The sequence below is a fragment of the Pseudophryne corroboree genome, chromosome 5 (genome assembly GCF_028390025.1).
Source record: "Pseudophryne corroboree isolate aPseCor3 chromosome 5, aPseCor3.hap2, whole genome shotgun sequence".
NCBI classification, from domain to species: domain Eukaryota; kingdom Metazoa; phylum Chordata; class Amphibia; order Anura; family Myobatrachidae; genus Pseudophryne; species Pseudophryne corroboree.
Window position 1 is genome coordinate 121,634,180 of NC_086448.1, and position 20,402 is coordinate 121,654,581.

The following is a 20,402-nucleotide window of genomic DNA, read 5'->3' on the forward strand; positions in this document are numbered from 1 at the left end:
GCGCCGAAGGTGCGTGTTGCAAAAAAGGGGTGTGGTTTCACAAGTAAGGGGCATGGCCACACAATAGTACCAACATTTCAAATTACTCACACAGTAGCACAATATTATTCACATAACACTGCACGTAATGCCCTTGATTCATATTACGCCACAAAGTAGTGTCCTTTACTCACAATAAGACACACAGTAGTAACCCTTATACACATAATACGCGCAGTAGTAGTGCCCCTTCCACATAATGCCCACAGTAGTAGTGCCACTTACACATAATGCCCACAGTAATGCCTATTACACATCATGGGGGGGGCAGTGCGCAATGCGGTGGGTGGCCCAGGCACATGCGCACAGGAGCACGCCAAGACAAAGCCCTGCACCGCCTCCCCCTGTCACTTGCATTAAGTGCCCTGGAGTATGAACTCTCTGGTGGCGGTGGCTGCTGCTCTATGGCCAGGCCTGGCTACTTTTGGCTGGGGGCAGGGAGTGGGAGCTATCAGTCAGAAAATACATTCAAGCAGGGGCATAACTAGAACTTTTGAGCCTCGGAGCAACATTTTAAGGGGCCCCCAACTCAAGTCTCCAGAGAAAGAGAGAGTGGCGGACGGGACACAGAGAGTGACAGCAGGGAGACAGAGATAGTGGCGGCAGGGACAGAGAGAGAGAGTGCCGGCAAAGACAGTGGGACAGAGACAGGCAGCAGGGGCATAGAAACAGAGAGAGACGCAGCAGAGACGGAAGGACAGAGAGAGGAGTAGCAGGGACATAGGGACAGAGAGAGGCTCAGCAGGGATGCAGGGATAGAAAGAGCGTTATCAGGGATGGAGGGAGAGAGATGGGCAGCAGGGACATAGACACAGAGAGAGTGTCGGCAAAGACATACGGACTGATAGCCAGACAGCAGGGACGTAGGGACACAGAGGGGCAGCAGGGACATAGGGACAGAGAGGCAGCAGGGACGTAGGGACAGAGAGACAGGCAGCAGGGACATAGAGAGAGGCAGCAGGGAAATAGAGACAGACAGAGTGGCAGCAGGGACAGAGAGAGAGAGTGCCAGCAAAGACTTAGAGACAGAGAGAGGGGCAGCAGGGATGTATGTAGGGACAGAGAGAGGTAGCAGGGATGTAGGGATAGAGGCAGCAGGGACATACAGTAGTAACAGAGAGAGATAGCAGGGATGCAGGGACAGAGAGAGGCATCAGTTACATACTACACCTCCATAGTGCTGCCTGGGACTCCAAAGGGGTATGCGTATCTGCATAAGGAGCACTCCCAGCTCCTCCATGGACAGCCTCTGCATGTGATCCGTCAGCAACTGCGGAGTTAGAGTCTGCCCGGGCAGGTGTCCAGGGGGTAACCAGGGAGCAGGGGATGAGAGCAGGTGGAGGACAGCCCTCTCCCCCAGTCCCATGGTTCTCTGTAGCCAGATTATTACAGCTCCGACATGGGGTGAGGGGCAATTGGTATGGGCCGGGGACGCTGTTTTGCAGAGAGTGTCGATTGTATCCGCTACTTAAAGGGGGTGGGGGGCACTTGCAGCCATTATTCATAGGGGAAGCCACGAGCCTTAGAGCATCTCGGGCCCCAGGGAGACATAGTGGGGGCACTGTAGAAATAGCTCTGTGATAAACAGAGAAAGTGTACCACATTAAATGGTTAAAGTTGCACACTGCACTTACTTGGGTGGTAGGTCTCTGGCAGGCAAGCTTGTCCCCCTGGCAGCCAGCAGGGTGGTCTCTGCAGTGCAGCAAGCTCTCACTCCACAGCACACCTCCCAATCTACTGCCTGTCATGTAACTGTAGTCCCACCCCCAGCAAACAGCCACTTCCCCTGCCGGACCTCCTGTGATCAGTCTGTGTTGTGGATATGCTGGGGTGATTTGTCGCGCTCCACAGCAGACAATGCTGGATGTCAATTGCCTGTCAGCCAAATGAGTGAGTGGGGAGGAGGAGGGACGCTGTGCCAGGGTCTCTGGGAGCAGCATCTGACAGCTCTGCTTGGCAGAGGGAGGAGGGAGCAGGGCTAGCAGTGAGGGAGAGAGGAGGGAGCAGGGCTCTTCACACTGCCGGCGCCACTGTCTGTCACACGGGTTGACAGGCACAGTAGTAGCCGGCAGCAACAGTGAGCGGACATCAGCAAAATAGCAGAGCAGAGAGAGTGCCTCTCTAGCCTGGCGCCTACCTGCTTTGCTGAGTGGGTAGCGCCAGCTCTGCCTAGGGCATTCTAGATGACCCCATCTCCCTTCTCTGTTCCTAACATTCATGTTAGGTTGACCTACAGTAGGGGTAGTGCCAGCCTTTGTAGGCACATAAAACAGACCTTTAAAAAGATTATTTTTAATTTTATATATATATATATATATATATATATATATATGTCTCGGTCATTGGATTTTATCAATTGTGATGATTTTGAATACAAATTTGTAGTCATGAAAAAAAATATAATTCCTGTGACAAATAATATAATTTTTCACCAATTGCTTTTTAGGGGACTGCAGGATTTGAAGCCCAGATAGACAAATGCTTAGATCTTGCAGAATATCTTTATAATAAGATAATGAACCGAGAAGGTTATGAAATGGTGATTGATGGAAAGGTACTGTATGTTCCAGTTTAATATTTAACTCTTACATTGTTAGTTTAAATTGAAATCATTAGTTTGTGGTGACAGGGGCTCTAATAACATATTATTCTGTACATTACTAACTGATCTTTGGTGTTGAATGTTTACAAGCAGCAGTGATAACATTAAAATGTGTAATGTGTTTCTGTTTGTTTCTTACTTATATATTTTAATGCTGAATTGGCCCTTTGAACAAATTAAATGTTCAGGAATCAACAAAATGCTTTAAGTTATCCTGTCTAAGCTTTAAATTGGCAAATGGGTCCTCTAACAATACCCACTGTACCTTTATAAGAAATCATATTTATTATATAAAGGGCACTTATATTACAACGCAAATATGAACCAGTGACTTCAGCATACAGTATGTTATCTTACTTCTGTGCCTAAGATATTCACAAATAGAAATTAAAATGACTGCAGCAGCATTCAATGTTTTAGCCTATACAGGTGAAACTCAGAAAATTAGAATATCGTGCAAAAGTTCATTTATTTCAGAATTACTGCCTCAATGCGGCGTTGCATGGATTCTATTAGCTTGTGGCACTGCTGAGGTGTTATGGAAGAGCTGGATGCTTCAATAGCGGTTTTCAGCTCTTCTGCATTGTTTGGTCTCATGTCTCTCATCTTTCTCTTGGCAATGCCCCATAAATTCTCTATGGGGTTCAGGTCAGGCGAGTTTGCTGGCCAATCAAGAACAGTAATCCCACGGTCATTGAACCAGGTTTTGGTACTTTTGGCAGTGTGGGCAGGTGCCAAGTCCTACAAGAAGATGAAGTCAGCATCTCCATAAAGCTTGTCTGCTGAATGAAGCATGAAGGGCTCTAAAATGTCCTGGTAGATGGCTGCATTGACTCTGGACTTAATAAAGCACAGTGAACCAACACCAGCAGATGACATGGCTCCCCAAATCAACACAGACTGTGGAAACTTCACACTGGACTTCAAGCATCTTGGTTTGTGTGCCTCTCCATTCTTCCTCCATACTCTGAGACCTTGATTTCCAAATGAGATGCAATTTTATTTTCTTTAGCCCAGATAAGACGCTTCTGATGTTTGTTGTTCAGGAGTGGTTTGACAAGAGGAATCCGACATTTGAAGCCCATATCCAGGATCCGTCTGTATGTGGTGGCTCTTGATGCACTAACTCCAGACTCAGTCCACTCCTTGTGAAGCTCACCCACACTTTTGAATGGCCTTTTCCTGACAATCCTCTCTAGGCTGCGGTCATCCCTGCTGCTTGTGCACCTTTTTCTTCCACACTTTTCCCTTCCACTTTCCTTTCTATTAATGTGCTTTGATACTGCACTTTGAAAACATCAACTTCTTTTGCAATTTCCTGTTGAGGCTTTCCCTCTTTGTGCAGGGTGTCAGTGATGGTTTTCTGCACAACTGTCAGGTCAGCAATCTTCCCCATGATTGTGATGTGTACCAGAGGCACAACTCTGGGAGGCAATGGAGTCAGCTGCCGCCGGGCTCCTGCTTTGAAGTGGGGCACCTCTCCTCCTGTTCCGTGTGTTCAGTGACATTAATCCATTAAGTTAACTGACAGCAGCCGGTATTTCTTCCGTAGCCGACTTCCACACTAGCCACTACACCTTACAAATCACACCCTCTTTATTATAGCTATACTGGAAGCAGACAACTTACTGATGAAGCTATTTGCTCCTATAAAGGAAACATGAGAATTGTAACTATATGAAGTTATTTCTCTGACAATTACAAGTAACTACATATACCGTATATACTCGAGTATAAGTCGACCCGAATATAAGCCGAGGCACCTAATTTTACCACAAAAAACTGGGAAAAATTACTGACTCTAGTATAAGCCTAGGGTGGGAAATACACGGTGCCAGGGGTTTTCATGCTCAGGGTGTCATGCTCGTTGCCAGGGATTTCATGCGGTAGGTGTTATGCTTGTTGCCAGGGTGTAATGTTTGTTTCTAGGGTTGTGCCCCCAGTGCCACATATACCCCCAGTGACAGATATCTCCCCACAGTGCCAGATAAAAACATGCCCCCGTTGCTTTGCCCCCAGTAGTTATGCCCCTTCTTTGCCCCCAGTAGTTGTGCCCCCTCTTTCATTGCCCCCAGTAGTTATGCCCTCTCTTTCATTGCCCCCAGTAGTTATGCCCTCTCTTTCATTGCCCCCAGTAGTTATGCCCTCTCTTTCATTGCCCCCAGTAGTTATGACCCCTCTTTCTTTGCCCCAGTAGTTGTGGTGCCCCCTTTCTTTGCCCCTAGTAGTTGTTGTGCCCCCTTTCTTTGCCCCCAGTAGTTGTTGTGCCCCCTTTCTTTGCCCCCTGTTACTGTGCCCCAGTTGCAGCTTACAAACACACAAACATACACTAAAACAATACTTGCCACTGCCCCGCTCCTGCTTCCCGACCGCTTCTTCTGCTGCTGCGCTGCTCCGCTCCGTCTGTCCACCCGCTCCGTCTGGCCGCCGCTTCATCTGTCCACCCGCTCCGTCTGGTCGCCGCTCCGTCTGGCCGCCCGCGCCGGCGCCCGCTTCCCGGCACCCGATCATCTCTATGGGAGAGACGTCATGACGTCTCTCCCATAGCAACGCCGCACAGACACTAGAGGTCAATAATGACCTCTAGTGTCTGTCCCTGGAGCCGGCTGCAGCGGACGCCCACACAGCCCACGGCGTCTGCTGCAGCCGTTGACTCGAGTATAAGCCGAGGGGGGCCTTTTCAGCATAGAAAAATGTGCTGAAAAGGTCGGCTTATACTCGAGTATATACGGTAGTTAGAATTCTCATACTTACTATGCAAGAGCAGATATCTCCACCAGTAAGGTGCATGCTACCAGTGTAAAAGGTAAATTAATTGACAGAGAAATAATCAGCATTGTGAGTGACTAAGCAGATCTATGTAGTATGTGGCTGGACCCCTACATAGATCTGCCTATTTGCAACGGTTTTGTAGTAGCTTCATATAGTTAGAATTAGAGATGAGCGGGTTCAGTTTTACCCGGTGTCAGTTTTACTCATTGTTACTCGGATCTCAAAACGGCATCTTATTGGCTCACGGATGATATATAGGGGGGGTGGGGGGGACCAATATTTTTCTTGCCTCCGGGCAACTGGGATAAACTTACGCCACTGATGTGTACTGAACCAGACTGAAAGACCATTTAAAGGCTCAGGAACCCTTTACAGGTGGTTTAGATTAATTAGCTGATTAGAGTGTGACACATTGAGCCTACAATATTGAACCTTTTCACAATATGCTAATTTTCTGAGATTTTGGATTTGGGGTTTTCTGAAGCTGTAAGACACAATCATCAAAATTTAAACAAATAAGGGCTTGAAATATCTCACTTTGCATGTAATGAGCCTATATAATATATATATTAGTTTCACCTTTTAAGTTGAATTACTGAAATAAATGAACTTTTGCACAATATCCTAATTTTCTGAGTTTCACCTGTATAGTACTAATAAAAAGGCCATCAATGTCCAATAATCTTGTTCTACACCAATATATATCAATAGACTGTGCCTGATAGAAAACAATTAAATGATTTCATTTACATAAAGCTGTTACTAGGTCCAGCTCGGTACTGTAGTCAGTTGATGGCTGCATTCATTTTGAGAATACAGTCATCATCATGTAATGCCTTCTGCCAGTTCCTATTAATATATACTGTAATTGACCCCAACCCAAAATGTGGTCACCGTTACTGGCCGATTTGCGTAGCGTTATAGTAAAATACGAATGAAGGATTGTACTAAGTTCTAAGATTCTGTTTAAAATATTTGATTTAAAGATTTCTTTACTCGTCTTTTAAAAACAGAAAACTAGTAGATACATAATATATTCAGTTATATCTCATCTAGCTACTTGTAAATGACAATGTACTGTACCATTGTCTAATGCAGAATGTTTCCTATTTAATAGCCTCAGCATACAAATGTTTGCTTCTGGTATATACCACCAAGCTTAAGACATATGGAAGATAATGAAGAAAGAATGGAAAGACTTATAAAGGTAATTTTTTTCCCTTTTTAATTGCATATTGTGAACAGCTAGATGGAGCAATGATATAATTACCCTTAGATAAAAAGTTATATAACTACAATGGCTAAAAAACAAAACAAAAATAACAACAGCCAGATACAGCATACCTGTGTTAGACACACAGCAACACATGTGCAACTGCCAATTGCTGTTCATTTTCTATGTGAGTATGGAACAGTTAGAGACATCTGGCATGATGGGCAATTGGTGCCAAACTGCCAATGTGCCATTTTTCTATAATTTACTAGTTCCATCTATAGCTTCAGTTTCATGCTGCTTTCCATTTGCCCCCTGGGTAGGTCTGTGTACACTGAGATCTGCCCCTGATTGTTTTTCTGCTAACATAAATGTAATATGGAGCTTCTGCTACCAGCAAGTCTTCTATTCCCTGCTCAATGTTTAGCTGGTTTCTGTTCAGGTTTCTGTTGTAGAAAGAGCTCTGTTTGGATGCTGGAGGTCAGTGCATGACAAGAACAGGGGCATAGAGAGCCACGCCGGGCCCTGGTAATGGCCTACATAGGAGACGGGTCTACGCCCCTAAAAAAAATAATGTAATAAATTATAGATTGCGGAGACGCATAGCGGGCCAGCACACTCCACAGGGGGCACCCTTTATTCAAAGGGGGGGGGCAGATGTGGCGCTGGGGAGGGCACCTGCTTCCTACCATGCCACTGGGCAAGAAAACGCATTTCATTGTGCGAGACCCCCAACATGATAATAAATTAACAAGGGCCTATTTTGTCTATCACAGACAGTAGCACCACCGCCATTAATTGCTGGGACCTGACTCTTACATAAATCTTTTGGTGCAAAGTCACTGTGTAAACTGCTTCTTCCCGGCCACTGTTGCTGGGTACAGTATATTAGTATTGCTGGGTGTAGTATGTCTTTTTGGGCATCATTATCTAGCTGTGATTATTAGTCGCCATATTATTATATGCCCTTAAGCAAATATTTCACAGACGCACATTTGGAATTGCAGTATGTTAAGTTGGACTACTTACTTGTATCTTCCACCTGGCCGATAGTTGACAGCCACTGCATGGTAATGTCTGATGTTTTCAGGGTTCACACAATTTTGAAAATACAAAACTATGAACCCCATGTCACTTAGGGGCCAATTACGGGGTCTATGTACTAACAATTGGAGAGAGATAAAGTAGACAGAAATAAAGTACCAGCCAATCAGCTCCTAATTGCCTTGTAACAGGCTGTGTTTTAAAAAATTACAGTAGCTAATTGGTTAGTACTTTATTTCTCTCCAGGGTTAGTGCCTAGACCCCTTAGGGGCAGATGTTCTAAGCCTTAAAGAATAATAAATTGGAGACAGATAAACTACCAACCAATCAGCTCCTGTCATTTTTTAAAAACAGCCTGTAACATGGCAGTTAGAAGCTGATTGGCTTGTACTTTATTTCTGTCTACTTTATCACCACTTTATCACTCTCCAAGGCTTAGTACATCTTCACCAGGGTGATTTTGCTCAGACGATGTTCTCAGCCTAGTTCTGAAGTTCTGATTTTTTTGCCAAAGTAATTTAGTTCCAAGAAACTGTTCTCTGTTTATCAAATTAAGCTGGGTTCATCAAAACTAAAAGACTGTAAACTGAATCATTTAATTGGAAAAGGGGTGTCTTCCCTGAGAGCAGAAGGGCACATGGGATTCCTATTTCCTAACTGTGAGATACATTTATGAAAACAGGCCATTTCTGTGCACTGAGCTATGTTTATGGAGAAGAACAGTATTCATGTGATGTATTAACGTGCAGCTTTAAATAGAGTAGTCTGTATCTTGTATTGTATAATAGTTTTAATAAGAAGTCCGTTCAATGCTCTTGGAGCTGAATGCATCGTCTCTGGACACCTCTGAGGGTATATTTACTATAGCTTCTAAATATGAAAAGTGGTGGTGTTGCCATAGCAACTAGTTAGATTTTGTCTTTCAATTTCTATGGTGTAAAAGAGAAATGATAGCCAGAATCCTGTTGGTATGGGCAACACCTTGACCGTTTCCTGCCTCAGTTACTCCATGGTTGGTCTCTGGCCTTTTCCTGTTAGGCCTCTCTGAACTTCCATGAACATTTGTTGGCTTTATATTTGGACCCCTTTAAGTTAACTATTGTCTTTCTCAGCCATTCCCTTGACCATGTCAATATACATATGGAAATGCTCAGTATGTTCCTGAGGAGTTTATCTTTTACTGAAATTATGACATTACAAGAATGAGATTAGAACTGAATGTATCAGATGCAAATGAATACGGGTATCCGGTTGATATATCTACAGTAAAAAGATAGATAGTCAACAGGTTGACACAAATGGTCAAAATGCGTGAGGTCGACAGAGTCAAAATGCTGGCAGGGTCAAAAGGTCAACAAGTAAAAGATATACAGTGCTTAAGGTCGACAAGTTAAAAAGGTCAAAATGACAATGGTCGACACATATGGTTGACACAATTTAAAAAAATGTGAATTTTTAAAAACTTTTTCATCAGTTACCATCCACGTGGACTACGATTAGGAATATTAATGTGTGCCGAGTGCAGTGATAGCAGAGTAAGGCATGTTGCCCAAAGCATGGCAAGTGAAGTGAGCCCACGAGGGTACATATTTCCACTAATTTGGCTCATATATGGTGAAACATACAAAATGACACAAAAAAATACTCAATACTGTCAACCATATTTATTTTGATGTTTTGACCTTGTCGACCTTTTGTACTCGTCAACCTGTTCTATTGTCTACATTTTCCATGTCAACCTTTTGACCCTGTCGATCGTTTGCATGTTGACTATTTGAGATCGACGTATTGACTGTATATCTCTTTACAGTAGATCTACTAAACCACACCCATGAGTAAGATCATCAAGTAGATTAGGAACAGATAAATACTCATAACCTTGCTGGTAACTTATTAATGACATGCATATTTTTTATGCAAATGCTGAACTCATCTTCAAGAATAATCACAGCAATCGCTTTCATCCCCAACAAAGTTCCTCCTATACGGTATACATCATTTGGTATAAACATTAATAAGTGGAAAGACTCATCTGGCAATGCCGATTAATGCAATGCTGAACTGAGCAGTATTTTATGTGAAAATGGAAATGATTAATTTAATGAAATCAACATTTAATCTAAAGTTTAAGGGATTGAACATTTTGTTGTGAAGTTTACACAGCAGCTAGAATTGTATCTCGTTCCTGTATGTGGTGGCAGTGGCGGAACTACCGCCAGTGCAAGCAGTGTCTTGCACTGGGGCCCGCCACTGTCAAAGGGCCCAAAGCCAGCGCGGCATGTAATGAGTCAAACTGACTCATTACATGCCGCTGTCCACCGCCCGCCGAGGAGAGGAGCACTGCGGCCACGGGGGGAAAGGAGGAGGAGGGATGTGGAGGTGGGAGCCGCAGCAGCGCAGTGTAATTGGTGGAGGTGCTTCTGCTGCTGTCCCTCTCTTTCACCATAGGCTGTCCGCCGCTGTGAATGCTGGGAAGCGCATCCCAGCATTCACAGCGGCGGAGGACAGCCTATGGTGAAGGAGAGGGACAGCAGCAGCAGCGCCTCCACCAATTACATTGCGCTGCTGCAGCTCCCTCCTCCACCTCCCTCCTCCTTCTTCTCCCCTGCCTGGGATCATCATCTGCCATCAAGCTGCACCGAGGAGCCTGACTGCCAGCGGAGACAGTAAGTATAATCTAGTCTTTCTGTCTATCTATCTATCTATTCTGTCTGTCTGTCTTAATGTGTAAAAAGGGGGATGCTGTCTGCTGTTATGTGAAATAAGGGGACGCTGTCTGCCGTAATGTGTAAAAAAGGGGACGCTGTCTGCCGTAATGTGTAAAAAGGGGAATCTGTCCGCCGTAAGGTGTAAAAAGGGCTCTACCTGGTGTAGTGGTGCTACTGTGCGGCGTAATTTGAATAATGGAGACTACTGTGCACCGTTATATGAATTGGTATTATTTTGAGGCCACACCCCTTCCCCACGAAGCCACGCCCCTATATTTGTGCGCGCGCCTACGGCGCGCACTGCCCCTGTTTTACATAGAGGAGGGGGGCTCTGATACTGTTTCTTGCACACAGCGCTAAAATGTCTAGTTACAGCACTGCTGCTAGGTATCCATTTCCCTGGCCCTGAGCAGGTACCCCTCACCAGATCCTCTCCATGGGTGAGGGGGTGGACTTGGATGGGATGGGGGGCCCAAAGCATTTTGTTGCACCTGGGCCCACCACTCACTAGTGCCGCCACTGTGCGGTGGTGTTTGTTAAGCATCAAGCTCAGCCATTCACCTTAATGTACTGTATGTTGAGCGCTATGTTCAGGCGCATCAGTGCAAAGCCAAGATATCTTGTGTTTATTTAGTATGATTCATTCCCAACATTATTCCAATACATATTCTGAGACTATCCAAGCTCTGAAGTCATTTTCTAGCTGCAATTAAGCAGGTAGAGTAAGAAGATCAAAATAAACGTACTTAACTCTGGGATAACACTTCCATAACTTAGATGTCCCTTAGGGGTAAATTTACTAAAGATAGATTTTGATGTTTTTCTGTGATTTGCCATCAGTTTTGCAGATTTACTAATGACAAAACTGCTAGAAATTTGCATAGAAAACATAACTTGAGGGGAATATTCATCTTTTTTTTGGAGCTTGAACACCGTCCCGAGATGGCGAACAGGCCCCAATTCTTATCATAAGGGGGAGGGGGGGGGCTGTGGCTGCAGACACAGTAATAATGTACCAGCGGCGGGAGAAAGAGGGGGCCGTGGCTCATCTGGGCAGCCACAGTAATAATGTAAAAATGTCTCGGCAGCGGGGGGGGGGGGATGGGGGTTGCGACTGCAGTGTGATCTCTGGGCGGCAGGTGGCTGCAGCAATAGGTGCTGGTGTGGCCTGGGGGGTGGTGGCAGCGACTGCAGTCCCGGCAATAATGTCCAGCAGGGAAGGGGGGGGGGGCACCGCGGCTGCTGAGTGATTTCTGCAGTCAGGGAGACCCAGCAATAAGGTGCCAGCAGGGGGTCGGGTGGCTGCAGCTGCAATGCTCCATTCTGCAGCCGGCAGTCTGAAGGGAAAATTGCCATTTCCCAAAAATCTGATTCTGCAATAAGCAGTTTTAGGTAGTGATTATTTTAAGAGGTGCAATGATGAATCATGAAACAATTGTTAGAGAATGCAATGAGAATTTAAGACAAAAAAATTCTCATTGCACAATTTTTTCATGAAGAATATTGCCCCTTAGTCAGCAAAATAAGGCATTAAATCATCGGCCCAAACATTGTATGCTTTACATAGACCAAAATATAAATCACGGATTTACTGTACTAAGAATTGTGTTGTTAAAAACATTCAAAATCGCAACCGAATATAAGGGGTCTCCCTGTTTTTCCAGTAACCAGGCTGAAACAGCCGTGGGTCTTACGCCATAGCAGGGAGACACACATCACAGGGTTCCCCTGACATCACTTAAACCACCCCCAATCTGGTCAGTCCAAAAAAGGTGTTCCTCCTTCAGAAGAACCATCAGGTCTAGGGGGAACGACAGGAGCTAGGGGGCCCTAATGTCTGGGCATGCAGGCACTTGTGGTTCTACAAGTGACAGCATACTAGGGGAGGCTTGCTGGGATCTGTACTATGAAGAACAATATTACTATCTGTACTATGAAGAACAATATTACACTCCACTTACACTATTAACCCTGCACCCATCGCAACCAGGGGTGTGGGGAATAGCCACAGGTTTTCAGCCAAGGCTTGGAGGTTCCTCGGGAGGTGGGACCCCTTTTTTGGTGAAGGTGACCCCACTTTCCAAAGAATTCCAGGCCTGGGTGGACCAGTTTGGGGGTGGATTACGTGATGGATGGGGAACACCAGTATGTGAGTCCAGTCTTCCTGCTTAGCCCCCTGACTGATTCAGCCCGGTGCAGATTACAGAAAAACAGGGGGACACACGCCCTTTTTCCCCATGATTTTCCAGTACTAGGCCGGGCTCAAAGGTCCAGGGCTGGTTATGCTTTTGGGGGATGACTTTACACCCCTCCCGCTGGTGATGACCAGTGATCAATTTGGTTTGGAAGTCAAACAAGATTCTTTGTAAATTTTCCTCTAAGCATTTGCAGCTCAACAGTGTCAAATCTGCAATACGGAAACAAGCATTAAGAGTATGAGCCTTCAGTATTACAGTATTACTCCTTTAAAGGGAACTAACTGTCATAATTGCTTCACAAATATGGAGAGAAAACAGTTGCAATAAGTTTATGTATGTTGAGATAGAAACAAAATAAAGAAGGGGAAACCCACCAAAAACTGTGTTCATTCAGTAAGTATAGTTTGGGATTTATTTATTATAGTGACCATTAATGAAATCCTAATTAAAGAATGTGGACTATATTGTCATCTGGATAATGTATATCCATCTATTGACTTGTCTAGAAGAGGTTCATTATCCGACTACCAATGGCATGCCATTTATCCTTCTGTTAGTGTTAATACATTCTTTGATATTTTACCTGGTAGGGTTGGCGCTATTATTTCTTTAAAATGATATACAGGTTGAGTATCCCTTATCCAAAATGCTTGGGACCAGAGGTATTTTGGATATCGGATTTTTCCGTATTTTGGAATAATTGCATACCATAATGAGATATCATGGTGATGGGACCTAAGTCTAAGCACAGAATGCATTTATGTTACATATACACCTTATACACACAGCCTGAAGGTCATTTTAGCCAATATTTTTTATAACTTTGTGCATTAAACAAAGTGTGTGTACATTCACACAAATCATTTATGTTTCATATACACCTTATACACACAGCCTGAAGGTCATTTAATACAATATTATTAATAACTTTGTGTATTAAACAAAGTTTGTGTACATTGAGCCATCAAAAAACAAAGTTTTCACTATTTCACTCTCACTCAAAAAAGTCAGTATTTCGGAATATTTGGATATGGGATACTCAACCTGTATTTCACATCAGAATGCCATATAAACTAATTCATACAATAAACTATATTGACAAGTTACAACACTTTGGAAAGCCATATGCACCCCATTGGCCATCTGTTGGACAACTCTGGTTAATGCCCTGTTTTCGGATTGTCTGGAATGAAAGCACAACCTTCATCATAGTTTTTAGCAGTAGTTTGCTAAAGTATACTTTTCTTCATGTAAATCATTTCAGGATGAAAAATTGACAAGGAGGAGTTTGGCCTAAAAGACAATGGATATGGCAGGATTTAGCAAACCTTCTAAAAAGGAAAAATGTAGATGATTCCCATAGCAACCAATCAGATTGTAGATGTCATTTTATAGCCTGTGCTGTAAATGATAGCTACTGTAGACCACAGCTCTACAATGTCTAGGTCGACAGTCAATAGGTCGACACCATATGGTCAACGTGCATTAGGTCAACATAGACAAAAGGTTGACATGGATAAAAGATCAACCTATGAAAGGTTGACAGGAAAAGGTCGAACTATGTAATGTCAATACTGGAAAAGGTCAACATGAACAAAATGTCAACAGGTTCAAATGGCCGACATGGCAATGGTCGACACATTTTTATTCATGTTTTTCGACTTTTTCCATCCTTGACTATTAATGTCACAAATCATAACCTTTAGTAACCTTATGGCGAGCGCAGCGAAGAGGAGCAGAGCGAGACACCGTGTCCGAAGCTTGGCTTGGGAAGAGAGCCTGCGAGTGGCTTTGTTTCTACAAATGGTGGTACTAGATGGAAAAACTATCCACATTAACCCCAAAAATGGAAAAAAAATTATTTTTACCATTTTTGTGTCAACCATTGCCATGTCAGCCTTTTGCCCATGTTGACTTTTTCCAATGTTGACCTTTCATATGTTGACCTTTTTTCCATGTTAACTTTTCATATGTTGACCTTTTGTCAATGTCAACCTAGACACTTTAGATCTTCTATACCACACCTATGTCTCCCAGACACATCTCATTATTGGCGTAGATGGTGGAAGAATTCAGGAGGTTGCACACCTCCTGAATCCTTAGAAGGTGCGAGAAACCACCCCATAATCAAAGTTATGTTTTGAAAATGACACCACCCATGGGCTTTGAAAGTCATAGTCAAAGCCGTAGATTTCTATGTCTCCCAGACACACCTCATTATTGGCGTAGATGATGGAAGAATTCAGGAGGTTGCACACCTCCTGAATCCTTAGAAGGTGCGAGAAACCACCCTATAATCAAAGTTATGTTCTGAAAATGACACCACCCATTGGCTTTGATAGGCCCTTCCTGTAACGTCTGCTTTGAGCATAATGCATACGGTATGCAAGGCACCCCGTAGGGGCTCCTTCATGTCAGAGTGCCCATTCATGTTCAAATGTTATGTAATGTTTTATATTTGCTTTCTTAATCCACCCTAATATATTATCAATTAGGTATTATATATTGAGAGCTCCAATTTTTTCAATCTCATCTCTCAAGGAGAGTTGGGCCCAGGATGAAACATCTGTGAAGGGGGCCATAAGTCGGCTGACCCTGTAAAATGGATATTACCAAGTAGAAAATAGTAAAATCTGTTACTAACTTGAAGACATAGAGGAAAGACAATAGAGTGGTGGAAGAAGGGGCATCCCTTCCTAGCACTTACTTGCTGACCCTCTGATGTGGCATCTGTTCTAAGTTCATTTGTTCATGCGTAAACCCCCCAACTGTACCAATATACTTTTCTTTGCACTTATGCAGGTTGCTCCTGTGATCAAAGCCAGGATGATGGAATATGGAACCACCATGGTCAGTTACCAGCCCCACGGAGACAAAGTAAACTTTTTCCGCATGGTGATTTCTAACCCAGCAGCAGCTCATCAAGACATTGATTTCTTGATCGAAGAAATTGAACGGCTTGGACAGGATTTATAAAGTGATCCTTATTCTGTTTGAAAGTCATGGGTACACAATAGATTTGTCAGAGCTGTGTGAATATACAGTATATGTAGTGCGTTCAACAGTAATTCTATATTGTGCCGTATAACTTGAGTATAACCGTGTTTGAGAAACACTTACGCCATTTAGTTTTGCTTTTAGACGATCAACTTGCTTCCATTCAGACATATAGGAAAAATTATGTGTGTTAAAATGATTGCTACAGTACTTTATGTGAATGTGCCTAGTATATTAAAAGATCAGGGCATTTCAAAGGATACTTCCTAGGGCAAAGACATGAGAAGAATTAAAATACAGTATATGCATTGCCTTTCATAGTGTTAGAATGGATTTCTAATTTACATTTGATATAAAGACATAATTTTCCAAAATGATCTATCTATATATATATTACAAATATCCTATTTTATAAAGTACAGATTTTATTTTGTATTGGTTATAAAATGAGCATAAGGATTATTTCTGAGTAGAAATAATTAGGAGTCTTTAAAAAAAATTATATAAACAATGATGCACTGAATACTTATTTTAGAAGTAGGTGGAATAAAGAATCATTTACAAGTCATTCTATTGATACTACAGTATTTTAAATCTCAAATTTATTTAGAATATGAATGTTCATATGTTAATTGTAAGTTAAGTTTGTGGAAGCAATAACTGAGTTTGCTGTACTAAAATCAGTGGTAAATCTAGATACTCAATATTCTTTATGAATCATTCACTTCCCTTTACTGTAATTCACCTTTCATAAAGCAAAATGCAAAATGTACAGTGAATGAATGTAAAGATGAGCATACAGTAATCAGCAGGTTTTATCTATTTCATACCCAAGAATACATTTAAGTTATTGTTAAATAACTCTGAATAATTGTGCACTAACCTCCACCCAGGAACCCACGGTGTGGTCCATGCATGCATTTGTTCCCTGGTCTGCATGGATAGTTTATCAACCCTGGTTGAAAACCAGGATTGTGTTTTATATTGGAGTGGTATGTACAGCTGGACATTTGATGGGGTTGTTGTCCAACTCAGCCACCCACAAATTTAACCCTGGCGACCCCGGCAAGATGCTTGGAGAGGCTCTCCACAAATTGCCCCAACCTTGCCTTTTGGTCTGAGCTACTGGCTTTAGGCTTACTGATCCACTGGCTCTGAGCATCCACCATGATGTACCCATCAGTACAGTCCAGACGTACAGTACAGCATGGGTGACATCATGATGTCATAATGTCATGACACAGCTAAGCAAGTCCTTCTCTTTACCAGATGGCTCAGACTCCTAGATATATTACTGATTGTGTGAGCATTCACATACATTGTGGCTCCTCATTGTTCCACCAGTTTACCCACTTGTTATACAGCCAATTTAAAGTGGTACTCATAATTGTTTAACATTTTAGGTGCACAAATGTCTGAAGTAAAATAAAAGTCATGGTACTTTCCATGTAAACACCCCTATTAGCCTCATAAGACGCACAATCAGTATGCACTGTGACCAATACTTGACGTACAGTATGGTGTTGTTACATTGATGATGTATCATCAGTATTTTATATAATCTTATATACGTAATTACTTATATATAATGTACAATGACAAAGCTTGTGGCACTAGAATCACAATATTAGAAAGAGAAAAATGTTTAACTCATGACTGTACTAAAGCGATAATATGTTGCTTTCTGTTCATTTCTTATATTGTAATTTAAAGCTGATGTATACAAAAGAACATTCTTAATATTTAAAATGGCTACAATATCTCTGGTCTGCATCAGTAAAATGTATACAGTTTTTTTTATCCATTTAGATGCTTGCACTTTTACGTGTTCCATGCAGCTTATGTTAAGATGAATTGAGTCTAATGGAGCCATAATCAGTTCTAATTTTACAACATGTCCCCACTAAATCAATTTGCTTACTACAGTATGTTATTATCAACAAAAGAGAGTCCAGGCTTGTGAATGCAGCTAATTTCAGATGATTGCTCTTGCTAATTTGACTATTTCTCTTGCTCAGTTTAGAACCACTGAAAACTGATGACTGAAGGTTCCCTGTGTTGAAATAAATGTTCCACATAGCCCCTCCTAGCACTGTAAACAAGGAATATAACACTATATATATATATATTTCATTTTAATAGATGTCAAAATCATTTAACTGCTAACTAGTGATTTGTTGGAGATGTTAATAAAATTATAAATGAACAAAACTTTCAGGGAACCCAGAAAGATGTCAATGTTTTATTTATTATTCAAATAATAAATCATTGTAATTGATTGACAATCTGGCCCTTAGAATTGGTTCACATTTTATTATCAATTATTAATAATTAAATTAATGGTACCATATTTTAGAAATTATTTCCATATTTATATTCCACAGACTAATTCCCTCACTCACTGCCCCTTCACTGTTCACTGCCCCTCACAGCTAAATGTACCCATCACTGCACTCACTGCCCCTCCCACAGCTCATTGCCCACTCACAGCTTTCTGCCCCCCTCACACCACTCACTGCCACCTCCCAGCTCACTGCCTCTCACAGCACTTAATACCCTCTCACAGCTCACTGCACTCTCTGCCCCATCACAGCACTCTTTCTGCCCTCATAGCACTCACTGCCCCCCACAACTCACTGCCCCCTTACAACACTCACAGCTTTCACTGTTCCCTCAAAGCTCACTGCCCACTCACAGCACTCTCTGCCCCCTCACAAAACTCTCTGCCCCATCAAAGCATTCTCTGCCCCCTCATAGTACTCACTGCCCGTTACAATACTCACAGCTCCCTCACAGCACTTACTGCCCCCTCACAAACCTCTCTGCCCCATCAAAGCATTCTCTGCCCCCTCATAGCACTCACTGCCCCTTCACAGCTCACTGCCCCCTCATAGCTCATTGCCCCCACCTGCAGCACTCACTATCCCTGCACAGCTCACTGCCCCCCCTTGAGCACTCACAGCTCACTGACCCCCTTCAGCACTCACTGCCCCCTAACAGCACTCACTGACATCTCACCCCATGCAGCACTAGCACACTTACTCGCTTACATTTGGTCTTGCTTCATTGGCAACAGCATCCACCATGTGGCTGTTATGGGGTCAGCTCTTCAATTCTTGGAGAGATGACTCTGCCCTACACTGACTGGGGCCAAGTGAACACTGAGAGTACCAAATTACCCTAACCCATTTTTATTTATTTATAATTTGACTAATTATTGACAAATTTAAGTGGAAAGAGGACTCAAACCTGTGTGGGACCTAGGGTCCTATGTAGTCTTAATCTAGCTCTACAATAAGGTGCTCAGACCCTATTCATATGTACCTTAAAGAGAATAAGGTGCTATCTATGTACCCTTAAACTAATACTTTGATTGTTACTCATAACCAAAATTAAATAATAGCACAGATCTTGACAGGTATCAGCATTAGTTATAAAAATATATATCTGATTCCACTATGACCTAAACAACTGCAAAGACTATAGCAAACCAAATAGTATTAATTTTGCCTGAATACTGTATTAGTACTTACGGTGCATATATCTGCAGCTCACCATATCTGCCATTTATTCTCAATCCTTTGATAATAATTACATTTATTGGCATAAAGGGCCGAGACTTAAATAAAACTCTCCTTCCATTTATATAACACAGATTACAACGGTAAAATATTTTTGAGTTTATCATTTTAATATGCAACATTTTAAACAAATAATCCCTTTGAATGCCTCCATGTTTTTCATGCCGCAGTCAGCTGAATAATTGTGTATACTGGCTTTTTCATTTTTAGCTAACCCTAGTTCAACTTTATTTCTGAAAATGTATAAAATTTACAATACTCTGCAATATCTTTAATTTAAAAATAAATAAAGTGCAATGTGTGGTTCTGTTTCCTGCACACAGGAGTTGGTGTTGATCGTATGTCACGCAGATGTGAATTAAGAAAAAGAAACAAATTTGTCTGTAACTGTGTTGCCTTTCTTATATTTAATATTACTGTCTCGTCACCTCAGATTGAGGTTGTGTATAGTGTGGCAGTTCAACCTGTGTTGATGTATAAGCTTTGTACAATATATTATTGAGATTACTTTTATTTTTAGTACACTTGTATTATTCTATGTTGTTATTGTGAAACTGGCTTATTACAAATTTTTTGGACCAATGTACTTTCTTATGAGAAAATGCTGTCGATAGCACAATGTATTCCTAAACAAACCCTCTACCCACAGGATTAGCTGAATATTTTTAATAAGTATTTGTGATAGAAGCACTGCCATTCAGCAACAAAAATAGACCAAATATGCCCTTTTATTTAGGAGTAACTGCACATAAATACTGTATGGAAGCTCATTATCTGGTGATTGTGATTGTCCTACAGTAACATGTTCTTTTCCAGTGTCTAAAGCGTGTGCTTACGGGTCTTTGTTAATTCCTGAAGTTGTTGTGTAATAAAGAAGATTTTGCTGTCTCTTTAGAGAAGGAAGAGCTACTTCTGTCTACCAAATAAACGTGTTTTATTAAAGTGTTGTATTTTACCAATGTTGTCTATTTTAAATCTAATAAAGATGTACAGATGTGATAATATTTTAGTTGTTTTTTATTATTATTATTATTATTATTATTATTATTATTATTATTATTATTACTATTACTACTACTACTACTACTACTACTATTGTTTTTGCACTATGGGGGTTATTCAGAGTTGTTAGCAAACCAAAAAAGCACACTAATGGCCAAACCCATGCTGCACTGCAGGTGGGGCAGATGTAACATGTGCAGAGAGAGTTAGATTTGGGTGGGTTATATTTTTCTGTGCAGGGTAAAT

The 20,402-nt window shown here is 42.1% G+C and overlaps 1 protein-coding gene across 2 annotated transcripts in view; it reads left to right on the forward strand.

Annotated features, from left to right (window-relative positions):
• Positions 1-20,158, forward strand: part of GAD2 (glutamate decarboxylase 2) — a 227,069-nt gene extending 206,911 nt beyond the window's left edge. For both annotated transcript variants that reach the window (XM_063921647.1, XM_063921646.1), the window contains exons 14-16: positions 2,486-2,593; positions 6,531-6,620; positions 15,379-20,158. In XM_063921647.1, the coding sequence (XP_063777717.1) occupies positions 2,486-2,593; positions 6,531-6,620; positions 15,379-15,552 (372 nt within the window). In that variant the 3' untranslated portion in view covers positions 15,553-20,158. The remainder of the gene's footprint in view (positions 1-2,485; positions 2,594-6,530; positions 6,621-15,378) is intronic.
• Positions 20,159-20,402: the final 244 nt, after the last annotated feature.